At 41.4% G+C, this 23,152-nt stretch overlaps 1 protein-coding gene across 10 annotated transcripts in view; it reads right to left on the bottom strand.

Annotated features, from left to right (window-relative positions):
* The window catches only part of C7H10orf143 (chromosome 7 C10orf143 homolog), a 55,340-nt gene that overhangs the window by 29,024 nt on the left and 3,164 nt on the right, over nucleotides 1–23,152 (bottom strand). For 9 of the 10 annotated variants that reach the window (XR_012449582.1, XR_012449581.1, XR_012449583.1 and 6 more), the window contains one exon: nucleotides 30–188. Coding sequence is in view for 1 of the 10 variants with exons in the window: in XM_074078042.1 (XP_073934143.1) it covers nucleotides 30–188 (159 nt within the window). In the remaining 9 variants the exon portion in view is untranslated. Of the gene's footprint in view, nucleotides 1–29; nucleotides 189–841; nucleotides 9,468–23,152 lie in introns of those variants that run through there. The other variant, XR_012449584.1, reaches the window with a different exon arrangement.

Here is a 23,152-nt window from a genome sequence, read left to right as displayed (position 1 = left end):
CAACTGGTTTGGTGGCAACAGGGACATACCACTGAGCTTGGCCTCTCTTGGCCACCCTCTGGCCGTGGTGCAGGTGGGAAGCCTTGTAGCTGAGGCTCCTCTGTGCTCCAGGACACCAGGGTACAGGCACCCATCTGGTAGCAGCCACGTTCATGCCCACTGGCTTCTGCTCTTCTACAAGCCCGTTTCTGAAACAAACAAAATTTCACTTCTGATGGTCTCATAAAGCACACAACACTAATTGAATTTGCTTTCAGAAAACTTCAACTCCAAATGCTGACCCCTTGGAGCTAGAAAACATTATAGGTCTTTTGAGGAGAGGATTCAACTTCATCTGTTCAAGAATAATAACCATCAACTGTCTTTAACCTCATTATTTCTAGCATGGTCTGTTACTTAGCTTCATAGATTTAAAAGTCATTTTAAACAGTTTAAACATTTTAAGTCAGTTTAAACAGGGCTAAAACTCTTTTAATAAACTATTGTGACTGCTTTATTGAAATGTACAAAACCTATATATTTTGTTCAAGAAACTAGTTATATGCTTCAACACATATCGTTTAGTGTCAAGTTACTTTCTTAACACAATACGAATAATTCCCATGTGAGTAATTCTGTCTTACTGGCACTGAAGAGCAAATTAATCTTAATGATTTCAAAATCTGTACACATAACTCATAATAGGGTAACTTCTGGGAAAATTAACATTTGGTTTTTTGCTTCCACATGAACTAAAGCAGTATTCCATCCCAAAAGTTTCAAGATTTTGTGCATTCTTATGGCCACACTGTTCTGCCTCACAAAGAATTCCAGAGGTGGGAGCAGCTTTATAAATAATCACCTTGCTCATGCTTTGCCAGGTGCCAGCATCTCTCTGGGGAGCCCTGGTAGCCATGCTGGGGAGGCCTGCTACTGGATACTTCCACGGTCAGAAGACACACATCCCGTGTCTGCTAGCATCACCCAAACTTCTACAGTCAGGTGCCAACGACTGTCTTTCTTAAATTTGATTTTCGCTAATTTTGTTTATTATCTGTAGCATTAAGTATTTGATATTCTCTAAATTGACTTCTTTTACCTAATGGATTTATTCATTGTAGAAATCTATCACGGGTTTAGAGCATTATCATTCTTTAACACACCTGAAAACAGGTACTTAAGCATTAAAGTGAAAAAATGGGCTGTGCAATACTTTAAACCATTTCCTGAAACAGACTCCTGACTCCCAGGACATGACAGTGCAGGTGGCTGCACAGCTTACTCAACTCCCTACAGGCCTTACCAAAGGGCAGGAGGCAAAAAAGGGCAAAAGTAAATCCTGCCTCCGTCCATACCCTTGGCATAACTTAAAAGAGAATGCTAAAACCTGAGAACCGTTCTAGCAAGAAGGAATCACCACAGCAAGTCCATGTGAAAGCTCCCTGGTGCTCTGCACACCACTCTGCAATGGGCCTCATGGTCAGGACAGGCAGAAGGAGGAGCATGAAAGAGGAGCCACTGGCCCAATGGTGACCTAGCATGACCCCAGAAAGATCCACCACATGGGCAAAAACTATAAGCGTGCCAGTGCTCACCAGAGCCTGGGTTACGGGGAAGCTACCTCACAGTCCCCACAATGAAGTGGACAGATGCAGTTTAAGAGGCATTCTTCAAAAGTCACTGCTTCAGGAGAAGGAAAGCAAGAGAAAGAGAGACACACACCCTGTGGCAATTGGGTGGTGATGACAAAAGGAAAGAAAAGATGAACATTCAGAGTCCTATAAGTTCCAAGAAGCCCACAACATCAGAGGACGGCCCCTTCCCCACCAGTCACCCACAACAAACAGGCAAATTGGGGATGCCTAGCCTCTGCTCACTAATAGAAGAGAATGCCCTCCCATGAACCTCTGAAGAACACCTTATACCATAGAAACTTCCTGAGAAACCACCATGAATCTAAAACAAATGGTAATTCAACACTCCAAACAAAATTTAACATGCTGCCCAAGCATTTGAGGATTTGAAAAAACATCTTGAATTAGAAATTAAAAAATTAGGGCTAGCATGTAGCTCAGTGGTAGAGCACTTACCTAGCATGCACAAAGCCCTGCGTCCAATCCCCTGTACTGGGAAGAAACAAAAAGAGTTTAAAAATAAAAACGAAAAGACAGAAACAGGGAGAAAGGAAAAGAGTTGAATGAACTCCAGAAAGTAATGGAAGGAACAGCCAAAATTACCTCAGAAATGAAAAAGAAATTATAAGGTGCCCAAGGAAAAGTCCAGTGGAAATTAATAAAGGGCACTGAAGAAAAACTGACATACAACCAGGAGAATGAAATGACAATAGAAGAAGCAAAAAGGGTAAGAAGCCAAGCAATGGGAATGGAAGACAAAGAAAGAGGAAATAGTGTTTCCACACTCAGAGTTCTTGAAATAAGAAACAAAACACTGGATGTTTAAAATCATAACCTAAGAAAACTTCCCAGAAATAGAAAAAAAAAAGAATCTTCAAATGAAAGGACTCACAGGATACCTAGGAAAATTAACCCAGAATGACCAACTCTGAGACATATCCTAATAAACGAATTAGATTTCAAAGACAGAAATCCTCAACGTCTTGGTGCACTAGAACAATAACCTTCCAAAGGCAAAGAAATTTGGCTGGTGTCTGACTTTTCAGAACCAACACATAAACAAGACAACTGTAGAGCAACATTTTAATAAACTCAAAGAAATTCTGAACCAAGATTTTCAAATCCAGCCAAGTTCTCTGTCAAATGGCAAGGCTACCAGAAAACACCACCACCACCCAAGAACTTAGAGAATTCTATACTCACCACCAAGTGTTGAGGACTGTGTGTGTGGGGGAGTGGGGCAGGGGGGAGGATGCCTTTTCTCACCAGGTAATGATGGAAAGTTCTAGCAAAAGGGCTATGGTAAGCATTTAAATGTGTATTTGACTAAAATAAAGTTGGGATTAGACTGGAAGGCTAATGAATGTACAGATGTTATATACTATGATAAGCTAGAAATGATATAACTAAAAAGTGGGGGATTAAGAAAAGTTTCATCACTGTATAAGCAAAACAAATACTAAATGTGACTGAAAAAACTAAGAAATCAGACAGTAAAGGGTTAAAAAACAAAACAGGAAAGCTGAAGACATTAAATAGATCTAAATACAAATAACCACTAGAAAAGGCAAAATTTTAAAGTCAAACAGAAGAGCCAAGAACACATCTCATAAAGAAAGCAAATACAACAAAATGTACATAATTATAAAATATGATAAAGGTCTGATGTAGCTCAGTGAGCAGAGTGCTTGCCTGGCATGCACAGAGCCGTTCAATCCAGCATTACAAAAAAACAACAAGCAAACAAACAAAACCCAACAGAGTTGCAGAGAGTTGAGACTAGAGACAGAAATTGCAGGGAGCAGAGATGATGAAGACGAGCCGCAGGTGAGAAACTGAAAAGAGAAATTGCTGGAAGAGTCGCGGAGAGCTGCTAAGGTCCTCACCCCCAAGACTTGGGAGTTAGAAAACCATCTGCTGTTGAGAGCCAAGGGTCCAGAACTCAAAGCCTGGAGAAACAAGCCTCTGACCTGAGCATCCGAGCTGTAAGACTGGCTCTGAGAGCTTGGAGACATAAGCCTCTAGTTCTCCAGACCTACATCTACAAGCCTCTTGTGTTCAAGTTGCCAACACTTAGAAAGCTCTCCCTGCCTATGTGATTTCCATCTGAATAAAGCAAAAGGATCCCCAGCTAGCCATCTGTGACAATACTGCATACCACAATCTGTGAAACACTTGTAAAGCAATAATCAGAAGTATTCATTACACTAACATCTTTATCAGTAGAAAGGAAGAAGAAAAGTTAATGAATAGCTGGGCATGGTGGCACGCCTGTCATCCCAATCTACTGGGGAGGCTGAGGTGGAAAGACTGCACGCAGTTTGAAGCCAGACCAGGCAAAAGAAGTTTGAGAGACCCCCATCTCAATGGAAAAGGACTGGGCATGGTGCTGAGTACCTGTCATCCCAGTGAAGGTGTGAAACTTAAAGTAGGAAGACTGCAATCCAGATCAGCCTGGGCAAAAAGCAAAATCCCAGCTCCAAAAATAAGAGCAAAAAAGACTGGAGGTGCAGCTCAACCAGTAGAGCACTTGCCTTTGGAAGTGTAAAGCTCTGCGCTCAAACCCCAGCACTGCCAAAAAATTAGTAATTCCCAACTCATAAAAACTAAAATGAGAATAAGAAGGTAAATCAAAAGAAAGCACATGGAAGGAAATAATGAAGGAAAAAATTTAAATGAATGTGGTAGAGAATAGAAAAATAGTGTATGTAATGACTAAATCTACATCTTGGTTTGGAGGAAGGGGGTTAACAAAATAGATGAACGAGATCAACAAAACACAAAAACAGAAAACAAGAAATGCCATGGGGAAATAACATGAAGCAGAAGAAAATTTAAAAATCATCAGGGACCTCTGTTTCAATGGATTTGACAAAAGTAGATGGAGTGGATGACTTCCTAAGGAAATCAGATTACCAAAACTGGCCCCATTAGAGTTAGACACTTGAATAGTGACTTTCTTGGAAGAATCAGAAAGCATAACTTAAGCAAGTACTCCACAAGCAGCAGCAGGCCAGAGGGGTGCAAGGGTGCATCCACCAAGCTAGAGAGAGACAGACAGAGAGAGAGAGAGAGAGAGAGAAAAAGAGACAGAGAGAGAGAGAGAGAGAGAGAGAGAGAGAGAGAGACTTCCTAACGCCTGCTGAGAAGCAAATATAACAAAGATAAGCCATACTAAAACAACGGGAAGTACAGGCTAACATCAGTTCAAAAATACTAAATAAAATACAAGAAGAAAAGCACAGACAGGACTAAGGAGGACTCCAAACAGGAAAGATGGGTTCGGTATTAGGAAGCCCATTAATATCACTCATCTTACTACTGTTTCTAAGGGAAAAATAATGTGATTATCTCCACAGATACGAAAAAAATCACTTGACAAAATTTAAAGCCAATTTATTTTTAAAAAATTAAAAAAAAAAAAAAAACAGAGGAGTTGAGGGGTATATTCCTTTTTGTTTTGTTGTTTTTGACACATGGTCTCACTATGTAGCCCAAGCTGGCCTTGATCTTGCTATGTAGCCCAGCTGGTCTCAAATTCACAATCCTCCCGCCTCAGCTTTGTGAGTCCTGGGATCTCAGACATGCAAAATCATGCCCAGTGGGTCATATGCTTAAACACAGTAAAATACACATGCCTTAATCCTAAAAGCAATATCTGATTAAATGGGGAAAGGCATTTAAACAGCAGCATTTCTAGCAAGAAGAGATAAGAAAAGGACTCTCACCATCTCTGCTTCAACACTGTATTAGAGTTATCAGTCAATATGGAATGAGACAAGAGAAATCAATCAGAGGCACAAGAAGGGTAAAGTACTAAAACTGTTTCTATTTACTGATGACATCATAATATATATCTGGAAACCCCAGAGAATCAATGATAAAACTAACTCAAACCATAAGAGTAGACTGATACAAAATTAATATACAAAAATCAATAGGTCTGAAATGAAAACAATAAGCAGTTAAAGAAAACCCCATTTAAAATAACTGCAACAAAATGAGATATTGAAAAATAACTTTAAAGCCAGATGCCAGTGGCTCATATGTATAATCCTAGCTCCTTGGGAAGCTGATATTGGAAGTACTGAGGTGCAAGGCCAGTCCTGGCAAACATTCCATGAGAGCCCATCTCCAAAATAACTAGAGCAAAATGGACTAGAGGCGTGGCTTATGTGGTAGAACACCTGCTTTACAAACACAAAGCCTTGAGTTCAAACCTTGGTCCCACCAAAAAAAAAAAAAAGAATAAAATAAATTTAACAAGACTTGTACAAAATCTATGCAAGGAGAATTTAAGACATTTTTTTTTTCAGTGCTAGGAATCAAACCCAGGGTCTTGCACGCGCTAGGCAAGCACTCTACCACTGAGCTACATCCCTTGTCCTTGTAAAATATTCTTGAAAGACACAAAGGTAGATATGAACAAACAAAAAGGTACCTCCTATTATTGGATAGCTCAAATTAGCATCACAAATATGACAGCTGTCCCTAAGTTATTTGTAAACTAAGGTAGTTTCAGCAAAAATACCAGTAAGTTACTTCATGGAATAACATAAAAGATCATACAGACAAACAAACATGTCAGAACAGTCAGGAAAACCCTGGGAAAAAACACTGCTGGACACTAAAACATACTCTAAAGTCTAGAATTACAAGGGTGGTCCAATGGGATAGAATTAAAGTGTAAAAATAAACCCAGGTGTGTAAGGACACTTGTCATCTCAAGTCACCAGGCTAAAGTTGTACATGTTAACATACAGCACGTGTTGCTGGGACAAGGAGCTGACCATCTGGAAAAAGTAGACATCAGCCCTGTCTGCATTCCACACCATGTTCAAAAACAGACAAAGGGGATCTGAGGTCTAAATGTACAAGATCCAAATATGAAGAACTACACAGCTCCCAGAAGAAAACGTGAGTGAATTCTTCTCTAACTGTGCAGGAAGAGATTTTCTAACTGTAACTGAAAACCCAGAGGCAATAAATCCAAGACTGATAAATTTGACTACATAAAAATTAAAACTTCTGCAGGATAAAGTAAAACAAAAACCCTAAACAAAGTGAAAGACATCTGCAAAATGTGAAGTATTTGAACACAGACCGCAGAAAAAGGGCTAATAATTCTAACAGAGGAAATGCTCATAAAAACTGACGGACAAAAATCAGGAAGAAAAGCAGAGAAAAGACAGACACAGTACAGGGAAAAAAGTTATTAAATGGCCATCAAACATATGGGAAAATATATACACATTTAGAGAAATGCAAATTAAGATGTCAAGATACAATCTTTCATAGATCAGATTGGCAAAATTTTAAATGTGATGCAGCCCGTCTGTTGGCAAGCCTGCAGGAAAACTGTTATCCTGCCCTGCTGGTGGGAAGATAAATTCTGAGGAAAATTTGGCAATACTTAACAGAGCTTTGTATACAATTTTTGACCCAGCAATTACAACTCTAGGAATCTACCCTAAAGGCAAACCTCCAACAATGTGGAAAAAAACATTTATTTGCACAAGGTTGGGCACTGTGGCCGTTTAAATTACAGTATATTGGAAACAGCCAACATGCCCCTCCACTGGAGAGTGGATGGTATACTGTTATATGTACAAGCAAGGGGGCACTGTGCTGCTGCAAAAAAGGAGGAGAAAACGCCAGGTGTGGAGGTACATGCCTGTAAGTCCAGCACTCAGGAGGCTGAGGCAGGAGGACCATGGGTTGGTTGGTTGTTTTGGGCAGTACTAAGATTTGAACCAGGGCCTTGCACGTGCTAGGCAGGCGCTCTACCACTTGAGCCACTCCACCAGCCCCCTCCCCCACATACTCTTATGATGGGCTAGGTGCCAGCTGAAAGGCTTTGGAAAAGTGATGGAGCCCGAGGGCTCTGCCCTAATCAATGGATGAATCCCTCAGTGGCTCATGACATGACAGCATTACTGCGAGGTAGTGAAAAGCAGGTGGGCCTAGGTAAGCACACAGGTCACTGGGGGCTGGTCCTTGGAGGCGCTATCACATCTTGCCCTTTCTGTGTACCCTTGCCTTCCCTTTCTGTCCTCTCTGAGGCGGGCAGTCTCTGCCCTCTCTGAGGCGGGCAGTCTCTGCCCCATGCTCCTGCGGCCATGATGTTCTGCTCACCACATGCCCAGAATCCACAGCCTCTGCAACCTCGAAGGCTCTACAACCAAGAGCCAAAGTAAATCTTCCTTCCTTTTAGGTTGTTCTGTCAGGTATGCTGGACACAGTGATGAAAAACAAGGATACACAGGAAATGGAAGAGGTTGTGTTCCTATACAGAATGGGTGAGAAAGGGCAGGAAAGGGGGCACAAGAACAGTATGAAGAGGGGGTACAGTTCTGTATCTTAACACCTTAGCAATGTTTCACATAGTCAAACAATAATAAAAAAAACCCTAAATCAATCAGGGTGCCAGGGGACAGGGATCCCAAATGGAGTACAAACAATAACAAGTGAACCTAAAAGCTGTATTATAAATGAGTAATACAGCCATACTAAGTAACTTTGGAAAGTACTCTTCTGACTAGAAATGCTAAGGCTACAGACAAAGAGAAATGCAAATATATTGTAAATAATGACAGTCAGCTTTGTCACTGTTGAAGGAATAAACTACAAATAAAGAAGATAAGACAGCTACAACGAACCCAGTGGTTTGGGGATGAATTGGAAATACTAGTTTTTCTTATGTATGGAGGCAAAGATATAGATAGATGAGTGTATATAGGTGGGTTGTGTGTATGCGTATAACATACAAACAGAATGTGTAGTCAGCTGAGAACAATGGATCTTTGCAGCAACATCACTTACCAGCATCTACATTTTAGTTCCTAAATTCCATTCTCTGGGTTGGTGGTTTGACTCAAGCAGTAGAGCATCTGCCTAGCAAGCATGAAACTCTGAGTTCAAACTTCCTTCCCCTCCCCCCCAAAAAAACCCTAAAAATAAATACCATTTTCTCCTAAAAGGAGTTCAGCTCCATGAAGTAGTTGATTCAGGAATGGAGCAGGGAAAATGTAAGATGACTTCAAACATTGTGTGTAACCAAAAACTGTGCAAAAGAATGGGTCCTTGTGAGAAGGACATGAACCAACCTGAAGGACTTCCTAACAAAGATAAAAGTAAATCACAACAGCACTGGATTATAGTCCACAGAGTCATAGACACCAGAGATCTACCCACAGCGAAACTAACCAAGTGAGCTAGGCACCAGTGGCTCACGCTTGTAATTCTAGCTACCTGGGAGGCTGAGATCAGGAGAATCAAGATTCCAGCCCAGCCCAGGACCTAGGTCCTCAAGACCTCACCTCCAAAATAATCAGTGCAAAGATGGACTGGAGGTGTGGCTCAAGTGGTAGAGCACCTGTTTTGTAAGTGTGAAGCTTTGAGTTTAAATCCCAGTCCCACCAAAAAAGAAAAAACAAACACACACTGATCAAGTAAATTAATGGGGGAGAAGGGACAGGATTTCCTTGTAGACAAACTCTAATTAACAAATATGAAAGGGATGAGGGAAGTACAAAATTATCACTGATCACAAACACCGTAGTGAAAATTATTTCAAAGATGTACCAACAGATGCTAAAGTCAGAAGACAGAAGTTTAAGTAGAAAACTGGACAGCTGCCTCATCTAAAAGCTGTCTTCCCCAAGATTTATACTAAGTATAAAGAGAACAGAGAACTGAGGCCAATAGGAAAAGGGGACCAGGTACTAGAGAAAAGGTTAGATCAAAAAGAATTAACCTAGAAGGTAACACCCACGCACAGGAAATCAATGTGAGTCAATGCCCTGTATAGCTATCTTTATCTCAACCAGCAAAACCCCTTGTTCCTTCCTATTATTGCTTATACTCTCTCTACAACAAAATTAGAGATAAGGGCAAAATAGTTTCTGCTGGGTATTGAGGGGGGGAGCGGGAGGGGGTGGAGTGGGTGGTAAGGGAGGGGGTGGGGGCAGGGGGGAGAAATAAACCAAGCCTTGTATGCACATATGAATAATAAAAGAAAAATGAAAAAAAAAAAAAAAAGAGAACAGAGGATGACACAGCCCCAACTAAGCAACAAGGTAACATCACCCATGAGAAACGCTGACCAGTACCACCAATGTGCTGCAGAAAAAGACACAGCATCACTTCTGGGTGCTGCTGTCGAAAATGTGTAACAACAAATACTGACCAACATGCACTAAAAGTGTCATGGTCCTAAAGCCTGGTGACATGTCATGTTTGGAAGAGACTGAGAAAACACAACAGCTGAGTGGACTGTGGGACCCTGGGTCGGATCCTGCAGCAGCAAAAAGGCACTAGTGGGAAAGTGGACTAAGGCACACAGTCTAGACAACAGGAGGTGTGATGGTGAATATCCTATGATTCTCCATTGTTCTTCTGCAACCTCTCTACTATTTTAAAACTATTTCAGAATGAAAGTTCCGTTTTGAGACATGGTCTTCCTATGGGGCCCAGGCTGACCCAAAATTTACAATCCTCCTCCTGACTCTGCCTCCTAAATGCTGGGATTAAAGGCATGTACCATCTACCTGGCCACAAAAAGTTTTTTTTAATGAGAAAAAATTCCTCATACCCTCAGTGGTTTATGTACCACACTGCCAGAAAGACTGATTTACACCAAACTGCCTCTTCACAATCTCAACCCAATCTCTAATTGTTCCCTCTTGAGCAGCATAAAACAAGCACATAATCTCCCTCAGACATTTCAGCTAGCTCTCAGGTACTTCTGAGGCACGCATTCCCAGCCTCTCCCACTGTTGCATTTCAGAGATGCTTCTCAATCTCCTCCTACTGACACCCTTCTCCAGGTGTCAATTTCTGAATTGCCACATCCCACTTAAACCACACGAGATACTCCCAGTACTGTACAACTGCTGCAGAGTTCGCAGGACCCACTGGTCACAGTTTGGCTGCTGCACTTCCACATGAGAAACCTGCACTAGCTGAACTGTCTCAGAGACCACATCACATGGTAGGTTCAAACCAAGCTCACCTCCCGCAGTGAGCCCTCCGCTCCCACACATGAACCCACTCGCCCACTCCTGGGTCTTATTAAGTTGTTGTCACCATCATTTTCCTCTTTTAGGCTTCCCAACACATACTGGGTAAATTTGATTTCCTTCTATTCTAACATATCAAAATACATTCAACCCTCATCCTGCCGTGTGTTACAATATTTGCATCCACGGTCTTCAGGACTTTTGCAAGTAATGCACAGCCTTCCATGTCTTCACCTCAGGTAAGTTACATGAAGGTTTGTAGACGACCAAGGCTCAAGATTATTCAGAACCTGCTCAATCTTTACTCTCCAAAAAGAAGTCGGATGTGTTAAAAATTCGGTTTGCTGTCAACTCTTGGGAATCTGGGCGAGCGGGGTTTCCCCACACTGTGTACGGTGTTAATTTTCCCATAGTGACATCGTGGTTGATAGCAATATTCCTGTGCCCTTCTCTCAGTGCTATCAGGCGAACTAAAAAGGGAAGTGGAGGAACAGAAGCTACATTTTATGTATGGAACTCAAGACTCTTCCGGGACTGTTTGGAACAACTTCCATGTAGTAACATGACATCTGGTACATTAAGGTCAGGCTTGTGATCATCCGTGGTGATGGCCGACACTCGGGTGGGTCAGGCGGCCAAGTGATAAGGTCCCCACGCCCTGGGGCAAGAGAAGGGAAAAGCCATGCTGTGATACCAATGTGGGCAGGAATGCTCCTCTGGGGAACGAGGAGGTTATGTACTTTGTGGCCCTCAGTCATCAGAGTGGACCAAATTACTCCTGCTGTCTGCTACGTATTGAGAGCTGGCCGCACATGCTACCGAGCTATACACTTATGTGGTCAACTGGCTAGTGAGTACAGAGTGACCTGGACCAAAGGAAACTGACCACTGCAGCAGCATTGAACCTGAGCTTGCTTGTGTTAAAGGCTTCCCTCTCTTCTGCTCCCTTCCAGAAAGGACCTGTCAGCCCCCATAAAGGAAAAGGAGATTCACCACCAAACTAGAAAGATACTCGCCCTGTATTAACAAAATTAAAACCCAAGTATACACAAAGACCTGTTACTTAACAATAATTGAAGCAGATCAACAAACTGCAGTGTCACTAGAGAGCAGCTGAAATGGGGCACAAGCAAGCAGGAGAAGCCTCTTCATAAAATGCATAAATTAAGACATAAATTATGTATCCTGGTGCTTCAGTGATGGAAACAAATAAAGTTGATGCAGGTCTCAGAACGACCAGCTGCACTGCCCTGAGGAGACAGGGTCATCTCTTTGTTGATGTGGATTTTTTTTCCTTTATTGGACATGATGGGCCCCAGTGAGCTTAATGAGTGAGGTGTCCTGGAGGGATAGGGGTTAAAGACTTAACAATTTGCCAGAAATGAGATTCAAAACTGTGGCTTCCACGCTCTTGAGAGTGGGGCCTTACAGAAAGCAGACTCGGGACATTTCCCTGATGCTGGTGGGAACACAGCAGAGAACAGCTGCTCCAGGAGGAAAGCAAGTGCCAGCTCTACTGCAAGTGGGGTCCAGCCACCCCAGAAACCTCCGCAAATCCACCTCTGTACTCTGTGCTCCAGAGGACTGGCGAGAATAAAGAAAAATATGCACGGCCCCTTGAACTCTTCAACAGAAAAGCACTGTGCTCTCTGTAATCAGCAGAGCAAGAAAACAGCACATTCATAAACACCATCTACCCTGGATTAAGCACATATGTGTTAAGTTAGCGTATGAGTTACATATATGAGCTAGAAGTTAGAAAACCACGGTAAATCATTAGCTCTTAGTAATGCAAGTAATGGTAAGTCCACCAGAAAATATATTTTATGTAAAAATAAACATAAAATAAAATACGATGACTAATGAGAACTTTTTCAAGATATTTTATCCCCTAGATTATTTGTACTATAAATGTATCACGCTGGTTAATCCTAGTTACAGGAAGCAGTTTGCGAGTGAGGTTTTTCTAGTTTCATTTTAACTCTACCACAATGACGAGGTTTACTTTTGCTGGAGTTGATGACAGGGAATGCTGGACGGATCAGGATTGATTAGGCTCCACAGATGGCCATTTAGAAAGAAAGCATAGTTTCCACCAAACAAAGACCTTCCCAATGCCATTTTAATTTGGAAAATGATCTTGTACTCTTGGGATGTTTACTTTTGTTTTTTTGGGATGAGACTGGGTTTTGAATTCAGGGCATCGTGCTTGCAAAGCAGGCGCTCTACCCCTTGAGCCACACCTCCAGTCCATTTTGCTCTGATTATTTTTGGAGATTGAGTATCACAAACTATTTGCCCAGTCTGGCCTCAAACCCTGATCCTCCCAATCTCAGCCTCCCAAGTAGCTAGGATTACAGGCATGAGCCACAGTGCCTGGCGAAAGGTTTGTTTACTATACCACACTGAGATTTGGCACAATGTCAAGTAAAGAGAGGATGAGAAGTTGGGATTCTCACACTCAGCTCCTACGGGACAAGGCATATTGGGCTCTGCCCAAACGGACGTTATCCACCCATGGCCATTTGCAAGACTCCTCAGCTCGCTAGGCATGGTCTTTCAGTACACATGTCTGACCAAGTCTAGCTTGGCAAGGGGAAGGCAAATTGTGAGATAAGCAAGCCAAGGGTCAAGGTAATGAGGCCAATACACTTCGAGGAAAGCTCACTACTATAAGGAGAAAATGGAGAAGAACAATGAAGAACCAGCCTTTTACTTGGCCACCAAAGGGTGCTCTAGCCTTTGGATGAAGTGCTCCCTTCATCTGACCACTAGCTCTGTGCGGGGCAATCAGAGCCCAAGCCTGCCTATGTCTCCTCTGCCCTCTGCCTGCATGGCAACAGCAATGCCCCCACTAAGCAGCTACTGTAAACGCTGACCTTTGGGGCTGGCTCCTGTGCAAAGGCTAAGGCTTGTGTCAGCATCAGCAGCCTCGCCAGCACTGCAGGCCAGAGGATCTGCTCCAGCAGAAGCAGGAGGGTCCCCCTCCCCCACCACTGCCCCACTGGGAAGGAGAAAGAAGAATCTCAGGAGTTTGATGGGCTTGTTGATTAAACCTCTTTTGCAACATGTTCAATAAAAGCTGAACTATGAAGAAAAACCAGATAAATGCACATATTGCACTGGTTGAGGATTAAATTTAAACTTGCAAGATTTACCAGATACAGGCTGGGTGTGGTGGCTCATGCATGTAAAACCAGTAGATTGGGAGGATCACAGTTTGAGGCAAGGAAGGGCAAAAAGTTGGCAAGACCCCCATCTCAACAAACAAGCTGGCTCTGATGGTATGTGCCTGTAATCCCAGCTACCCAAGAGGCCTAAGTAGGAAGATCCTGACCCAGGCTGGCCCAGGCAAAAACAAAAGAGCTAATCCAAAAAATAACTAATAGAAAAAAGGGCTGGGGGCATGGCTCAAGTGGTAGAGTGGATTTATCAAGTACCTTCTAGGCCTGAGTCATCACAATTCTGGCTAACACTGAAGATCTTAAGACAGAACCAACACATCTGACAATTCAGCCTAGTAAGAGTCCCTTGTGTGCATAAAGAGCTAGCTCACAGCACAGCTGCATTTGGACCCTAATTCTGCCCTCACACTGTCAGTTCTGTTCCTGTTTTGGGATGAGGAAATGAAGTCCAAGGTGTTCGCCAACTTGCCAGACGCCTGGTAATCTGAAATGCAGACCTGCGTGCTCAGTGCGCTTTCAGTCTAGTTGCAGACACGAGACTGAAAAATAAAAAACACTAGAAACTAAACGATGTATGAGAAAGACTTCAAAACATAATGCAATCTTAGCATACGGCTACGACTGACAATGGTTCATGCAGGGGCTTTATACAAAGAAGTATACTCAGGACACCAGGATAAACACGCAGATCAATGAAGAGAGCTGATGGTCTGGAAATAAACATTACATTCACAGTCAAGTGATGCTTGACAACAGTGTCAAGAAAATTCCGTGGAGGAAAAAATAGTCTTTACAAGAAATGGTGCCAGCAACAATTCAAAATTCCCATGTAAGACGATGAGCTGAGGCCCTAGTTACACATCACACACGAAAACGAATTCAAGTGCATCAGACACCAAACCTAAGAACTAGAAGTAAAGGCAAGCCTGGTGGTACATGCCTGTAATCCAGCACTCCAGAGGCAGAGGTAGGAGTATCCCAAGTTTGAGGCCAGCCTAGGCTACAGGGCAAGACCATGATGTAAAACAAACACAAAAAACCAAAAGTATAGAACTTTTAGAGAACATAGAAAAAAAAAAAACTGAGATCCTGGAATAGGCAAAGATATCTCAGCCACAATGCCAAAAGAATGATCCATAAAAGAAGCCAGAGTTACCGTCTAACTGCAGTTCTACCGGGTAGCTATCTACCCACAGATTTAAGGTAAAAAGACAGTTCTTACAAAAACTTGTAGTTGATCACTCATGGTAACATTATTACAAAATCCCCAAGTGCAAACAGCCTGAGTGTCTACCAACCAATTAACAGATAAACAAAATACATATATATCCAAAAGGCCACACACTGAATGGCTCCATTTTTAGCAACTGTCCAGCATGGGCAAATTTAGAGACAGGAGAAAGACTGGTGGTTGCTAGTGGTAGGAAAAGGGATACCAGGCTTGTTCTTGAGGTGATGAAGATGTCAGGATTACGGTAATGGTTGCACAATTCCCTAAATTGTGCACTCTGAAGAGTGAACTTGATGGTAGGTGAATTAAGCACTAAGCTGTGTTTAAAAAGTGGGCAAAAGGACTGGGGAGTGGCTCATGTAGTACAGAGCCTGCCTAACAAGCTAAAGCCCTGAGTTCAACACCCCCCAGTACTGCCAAAAAAAAAGGCAGAAGATTTAAATAGTGTACAAGAAGATCTGAGCCACATGAAGTAACGTCCAACACGACTGTCAGGGAGAGCAGGTTAAAGCTGCAGTGGGAAATGCCACTTCATACAAGAGCTACAATGTGACTGTAATCAAGAGAAAGGCAAGAGGGAAGCCGAGGCCCTTAGACGCTGGTGCCACAGATTCAAGATGGTGTAGTTACTCTGGAAAAGAGTCTGGCAGTGTCTGGGGAAGTTAAAAATAGACTTACTATAAGAACCAGGATTCTAGACCTAGATACATACATAAGAAATAAGAAAACACATGCCCACACAACACACATAGGATTTTTCAGAATTTTTGAACTATGCATGATACCAAGAAAGAGAAAACAACCCTAATATCTATCAACTGGTAAGTGGACAAACAAGGTGTGGTGTATCAACATAATGCAATAATTATTTAGCCATATAAAAAGTAGCAAAATAGTGAAATGCACTTAATCATGGACAAATCTCAAAAACATGCTCAGCGAAAGAAGCCAGCTGCAAAAGATCACTTACTGTATGAGTCCATCTACATGAAAATTCCAGAAGAGACAACCTGGGCGCTGATGGCACAGCTGTGAGTTCACTAAAAACCGTAACTCTACATTTAAACATTTTTTGTGGGGTAGGACTCAGGGTTTTGTGCTGGCAAAGCAGGCACTCTACCTTGAGTCAAACCTCCAGTCCATTCTGCTTTGTTATTTGGGAGATGAGCTCTTGTGAACTATTTGCCCAGGAGAGCCTTGAACCGCAATCTTCCCGATCTCAGCCTCCTAAGTAGTTTTAGGGCTACAGGTGTGCACCACTGGCACCCAACTTGTTTTGTTTTATGAGATGGGGTCTTGCTATTCATGTAGCTGGTTTTGAACTTCAATCATCCTACCCATGTCTCTCTCTACTCAACTAAAAACACTGTATGATGATAAACACAAAAGAAATCTAAAAAGATGAGAGACACAGTCATGATAAGGAGGGAAGACCACCTGACACACTCATGAAGTTTCTCCCAACTGAATTATGACTTTTTGTTTTTTATTACTTCATATTAATTGTACAAAAAACTGTGTTTCATTATGATCCAACTGAATTAGTTTTTTCCTAAATGGCATTTTGAAAATATCAGCAATTTCACACATTCGCGTGGTCTGTTTCTTTTCAGCTGCACCCATGTGCACCCTCACAAATCCACCAAGCAAAAGGTATTTCCAGAATATCTACTGTGTGCTTCACTTGCTCTAGGCACTTTTTGGTCATCAAAGAAGCCAAGACACAGTCCTTGCAGGGTGGCTGCTGAACACAGCACACACAAAGGAGGTTCCCCCCAACCAGGGAAAACTACTTCCTGCTGACTCCCGCCTTGCTTTCACTTTTCTGCATCATTTATAATGAAATCTGCCAGAAAAAAAAAAAAAAACTGAGGCTAACCGTAGCTGTCAGGTAAGCATTTGTATTAGGGTTATAACCGAAGATGACTGACTATCGATCAATTTTCACTACCAAGAAGGCAGGTGGGCCAAATATACCTGAACTGAGTAGAGTCCAGGATAAAGTAGCTCAACAGATTATTGAACAACTTGAGGGAGGCATGGGTTACGATGATTGAGAAGTTTTAACCTGCATTTCCCTGACAGTGGTGTTGGATGTTACTTCATGTGGCTCAGATCTTCTTGTAAACTATTTAAATCTTCTGCCTTTTTTTTGGCAGTACTGGGGGGTGTTGAACTCAGGGCTTTAGCTTGTTAGGCAGGCTCTGTACTACATAAGCCACTCCCCAGTCCTTTTGCCCACTTTTTAAACACAGCTTAGTGCTTAATTCACCTACCATCAAGTTCTACACCTTGTCCTCAGCAATTTTGTTTTCTCCCTCCCTCTCTGCTTCCTAGCCACTGTGAGGTGAGCAGCTTTGCTCTACCACACTCTCCCCATTAGGGTACTCACCACAGGCCCATAGCAACAGGCCCAAGTGACCAGGGGCTGAACCGTGAGCCAAAATAAGCCTTTCCTTTTTTTACACTATTTCTTTAGCTATTTTGTCATAGAAAACTAACTCAGGAGGCTAGCAAAGAAGCAGAAAAACAACTCATAATGAAAGCTATCCATCATAAACGACCCAGAACTCAAGGGATTAAAATTTGCAGAGACTAACATTACAACCGCATTTGTACAAAATGTTAAACAGAGACATGCTGTGTGTGTCCAAAATCAAATGTCATGAGAGCCAAATGAACTGCTATAATGTCTGAGGTGAAAGATGCACTGGATGTATTTAACGGCAAATTAGACACTGCAGGAGAGTAAGTTAATGAACTTGAAAACCACATCAAGAATTGAAAACAAAGAGTTTTGTTTTGTTTTTTTAAGATAGGTATTGTGGGATGACTTCAAGGAGGTTAACAGATATATAACTGGAGCTTCAGAAGAGATGAGGGCAACAGGAAAAGTTTTCTGAAAATATAATGGTTGAAAATGTCTCAAATTTGATAAAAACCACAAATGCACAGGTCCAAGAATCTCAACACTCCAAACACACAATCACGGAGAAAGCTATAGCAAAGCAGCTGACAAACAAATTGCTCAACGCTACTGACAGACAACTGTAAAGTCACAACAGACAGAAGACGCATTATATACTGAGAAACACAGATGGGGCTGCGGGGTTTCATATGGGAAACAATCAAGGCAAAACAGTGGACTAATTTCTTTACATCACTGAAAGAAAAAACTCTGTTTAGAATTCTGTACACAGTGAAATTATCTTTAAGAAATGAAGGTGAAATAAAGACCTTCTTCAACATACAAGAGTTGAAAGAAATTATCACCAGCAGACCTGTCCTACAAGAAATGTTAAAGGGAACTGGGGATGTAGCTCAGTGACGGCTCTTACAACAACCTCAGTTCAAAAAAAAAAAAAAATCAAGAAGAAATGTTAAAGGGGCTACAAGTACAGGGAGGGCTTATCATGTGCGAGGCCCTGCATCCAACTCTCAGCACCAAAAAAACAGAAAATCCCACAAGGAAAAATGAATGCAGACCCACACAACAAAAAATTGCAATGTCAATGGTAACTACGTAAATAAGTATAAATATGTTCTTTTCTTGTTACTGAAATCTCTTTAAAAGAAATGACTGACTATTTAAACAGAAACTATAGCCATGAACACACCAGAGCTAAGCGAGATCAGGCCTTTTAATACTGGGATGGAAGAAACATAACTGTACAGAATGGAGTTATGGTGTACGTGGAAATACAAAGTAGGACTACAGCAGCATGAAATTGAATGGGAAAAATGGAAGATTCTTATATAGGAAGTGACTGTGTAAATGAAGTTGTAACTCTAGATCACAAAACGTGCAATCACCCTACAATTAGTAAGCCAACAAAGGAAACAGCATGCAATCAGAAAAAGTACCCCATTAAACCAAAATAAGGGAGAAAAGCACGAAAAGTATACAAAGACCATAGAACAAATAGAAAACAAATAACAAGATTTTAACTATATCAATAGCCACACTCAATAGACTATCCACCCTAATGAAAAGGCAGAGATGGTCAGATTGAATAAATTAAAAAAGCCAAAAAACTCAGTTATAGTCTATGAGAAACCCAATTTAAATAAAAGATACAAACAGATTAAAAATCTGTAATCCTAGCTAGCGGGAGGCAGAGATCAGGAGGATCACGGTTTGAAGCCAGCCCTGGGCAAATAGTTTGGAGACCCTGTCTCGAAAAAATTCATCACAAAAAAGGGCTGGCACAGTGGCTCAGTGGTAAGAACACCTGCCTAGCAAGCCTGAGGGCTGAGCTCAAACCCCAGTGCCACCAAAAAAAAAAAAAAAGAGATTAAAAAAATCAAAAGATTTTAAAATTATACAATGTTAATTTGAGTCAAAAGAAAGGTGTACTTGATATTTACTATCAGACCATGTAGATTTCACAGTAAAGAAATGACCAGGGATAAAACAGGTGATTTCTTCATGATAAAAGTCATGATCAAGAGGACATAAAATTCATCAATACATATATACCTAAAAATGGTGCTTCAGGGTACATGGGATAAAAAACAACAGAACTACAAAGAAATCTCACAAATCCACAATTACATTCGTACGTTACAACGCCTTCTCATGAAAACTGATAAAACACAAAGAAAATTATTAAGAATGCAGACAATTTAAAGCAAACTACCAGCCAATCTGACTTGGCTGACATTTATAGAATTCTTCATTCAACAACAGCACAGTGCATGTTTCCCAAACTGGACATCGTTGAGGTCGTAAAAGAAGTCACTTCAGGGCTAGGAGTGTGGCTCAAGTGGTAGAGTGCACGCCTAGCAAGTACCAGGTCCTGAGCTCAAACCCCAGTTCCACCAAACAATAACAACAAAATGTCACTTCAATAAACTTAAAAGGATTTAAGTCATATATAGTATGTTCTCAGACCATAGCGGAATTAAATTGGAAAGCAGTAACAGAAGCATCTCTACAAAATCCCTAAATATCTGGAAACTAAATAACACATTTCTCAATAAGCAAGACATCAAATGTAAACTGCAAAAATTTTGAACTTAAAAATGAAAACAAAACATATCAAAATTCATATTAAAATGGTCCTTAGGAAATTTATAGCACTACCCACCTGCATTAGAAAAGATGAAAGGTCTAAAACTGATGACCCCTGCCTCCATCTTAAAAAAGGAGCAACTGAACACAAAGTAAATAGAAGACGTAAAAATGAGAATGAAAATAAGACAGTAAATAGAAAAGCAACAGAGAAAATGAATGAAACTTGGAAAGAAACCTCATAGACCTCCGCTTATAGAGCGGAAGGCTTAGTGTTTTTAAAATGGCACTACATATGAGATGGGGCAGAAAGGGGACACTGAACCAAAGGAGCCAAAGAATAGGTGTACCACATCCAGGTACATTCTGCCAAACGTCCTGGTATGATGGTGAGCAACCTCTTGGTACACCTTCAAGCAGTCTCCCAGGGGAGTGCCTGTCATTTGGAGGCCTCGTCTATATCTCATGATAGTGGTCCTGGGACGCACACCCCTCCCCTCCTATGGCCATTCTGGCTCTGAGAGCATCTTATTAGGTAAAACCATTCCCATCCTCTGATTCTTAGAAAAGCCCTACCAATTCTCAGAAACCTCCACAATTATGGACATACTATAATCACATCTAATAAAGTTACGTAGAAAAACTCAATCTACATGAGAACTCAGGACATTCAGCTGCCTCCTTGGGTTGCTGGCTTTCATCCTATCTTGAGAGTATACTTTTGCTTCAATAAACCTCACCCTGTTAAAATACTCTATACATCTGCCCCAATTCTTTCTTCAGCAAGACCAAAGTCTGCTTCTCAGCCTGGAGACATTTACCAAATTATTCAACATAATCTTTATCAAAATTTCTACACAGAAGCTGATTTCTTTGTAGAAATTTACAAGCTGATTCTAAAATACATATGGAAATTCAAGAAACAGAATAGCTAATCTAGAAAAAGAACAAAGTTGAAGAACTCACATTTACAGATGCCAACACTTACTTCAGACCTGCAGTACTAAAGAGAGTCAGGTATAATGGTACATCTCTGTAATCCCAGCTCTTGGGAAGCTAAGGCAGGAGAATTACAAGTTCAAGATCAACCTGGGTTACACACTGAGACCCCACCTCAAATTAAAAAAAAAAATTCAGAAAGAGTTCATTGACCAATGGAATAGAATGAAAGTTCGGGTGGGGGGGGAACCCTCACATTTACAGTTAATTGAATTTTCAACAAGAGTACAAAGGCATTAAAGGGAGGGAGGGAGACAGTCTTCAGTCAGAACCCTACCTCACACCATATTAAAAAGTTAACAAAATGGAACACAGATCTAAATGGAGTTTAAACTGTAAGATTATTAAAGAAAACAGAGAGGTTCAGAGTGGGAGAAAAATTTTGTAAATCATACATCCAATAACGAACCTGAATCTGTGGAGAAGGCTCTCATGTTAAGAAGACCTGTAGACAAGGAACACTCAGGAACAGATGGAAATATGGGGGGTGGATAGGCCCATTGGGGGGCCCAGGTGGACAGAAGTAAACACCAAGTAGTGCAGAGATGTTCCTGTGTGTGCAAAATTCAAACCCACATCCAAGAAGAAACAACCAATCCATAAGGTCCACAAACTGGAGGCAGCCAATCAAAACTGGCCTGAGGTATAAAACCTACTCTCAACCCTGTCTCAGGGTGCTATGCTCCTATGCACAGCTGCCCGCCATTCTATCCCCTTTCAATGGTGTCCTAATAAATCTTTGCTTTCTCTTCCTCATGGTAAATTCTTTTACCAACCTGTGACTCCTCAAAATTCACAACAGTATCTAGATTTGCAAAGAATGAGTACAACTCAATAGTGTAACTACAAATAACCAATTTTAAAAAGGGGAAAAGGATCTGGTAGATACTTCTCCAAAGATATATAAATGGCCAAAAAGCACAAGAGTTCACCATTACTTACTCAGAAAACACAAATCAAAAGCACAATTAGGTAACACTTCACACCAATTTAGGATGGATACATTTCAAATGTGGAGAAGTGGAATCCCCATCCATTAACTACTAGCAGTTCCACAAATGGTTAAACAAAGTTACCAGATGACCCAGAAATTCCAAAGGAAGGTGTAAACTCAAGAGAAATTAAATGTCCACACACACCTGTACAGGAATGTTCATAAATGCATTATTTATAATGGCCCAAAGCCAAATCGTGCACTTTAAATAAGTGCAGCTTCTTCTGTACAAATGGTACCCCAATAATGTACTTAAAAATAAGTAAACACCATAATGATCAATGAATTAATACATCCTTATATTCTATTTCTAAAAGACAAAGAACAGAAATAAATTATAAAAAAGGAAATGGTCACTTCTCCCTAGAATTCAAAAGGTAGAAAAAATATATATATCCTGGGTCATCCAAGTGAAAACAGAAAACTATCAACCCAATTTTCCAGCCAGAGCACTTCAGGCGTCACTTGGCCCAAAGAATCTGATCCTCACTGAGCTCTTTGGAAGGGCAGTCTTACTAAGATGAAAGGCTGAACGAACAAGAACCGTCAGGTGTTGTGTGTGGCAGGCAGTGATATAACACAGCAGCTCTTTGGGGGAGTTGTTCTCTGAGTGTTTGCAGTCTCTCCCTAATCCTTTACAACTTCCCTCTTTTGCCCCACCTTAGTTTAGATGTTAACTGGAGAACATCTGATGACCTTTGGAATGCCCTTCCTTATTCAGCAGGAGGTCAAAGTCCATTGCAATGTTTAGACCAGAGCAAAAGGAAATACATGCCCTCAAGCCTTCCTGTCCTGCACCTCTTTTCCCTACAAAACCCATGTGTACTCCTGATCTCTCAGAAAAAAAAGATCTGTGAAGGCATCCCCTTTCTTCTCATTGAGCCAGGTTTTCTCTAATAAAGATGCCTTCTTTGCCTCGATGCCTTAACTGGGCATTGGCTAGTCATGGAGTGAGCAGCCAAAAATCCCTGTAACAGTGAGTATGTGGTATGAAGGGGCTGATAGTGAAAGTCAGATATGAGCTGGGGAAGAAATCTACTGAGAAGTTGTAGGGTGACCAACTAAGGCCATCACTCCTCTTGCCATTCATCACATC

This window comes from Castor canadensis, chromosome 7 (genome assembly GCF_047511655.1).
Source record: "Castor canadensis chromosome 7, mCasCan1.hap1v2, whole genome shotgun sequence".
Taxonomy (NCBI): Eukaryota; Metazoa; Chordata; class Mammalia; order Rodentia; family Castoridae; genus Castor; species Castor canadensis.
The sequence above is the reverse complement of the archived record's forward strand: the minus strand, read 5'-3'. Positions and strand labels throughout refer to the sequence as shown.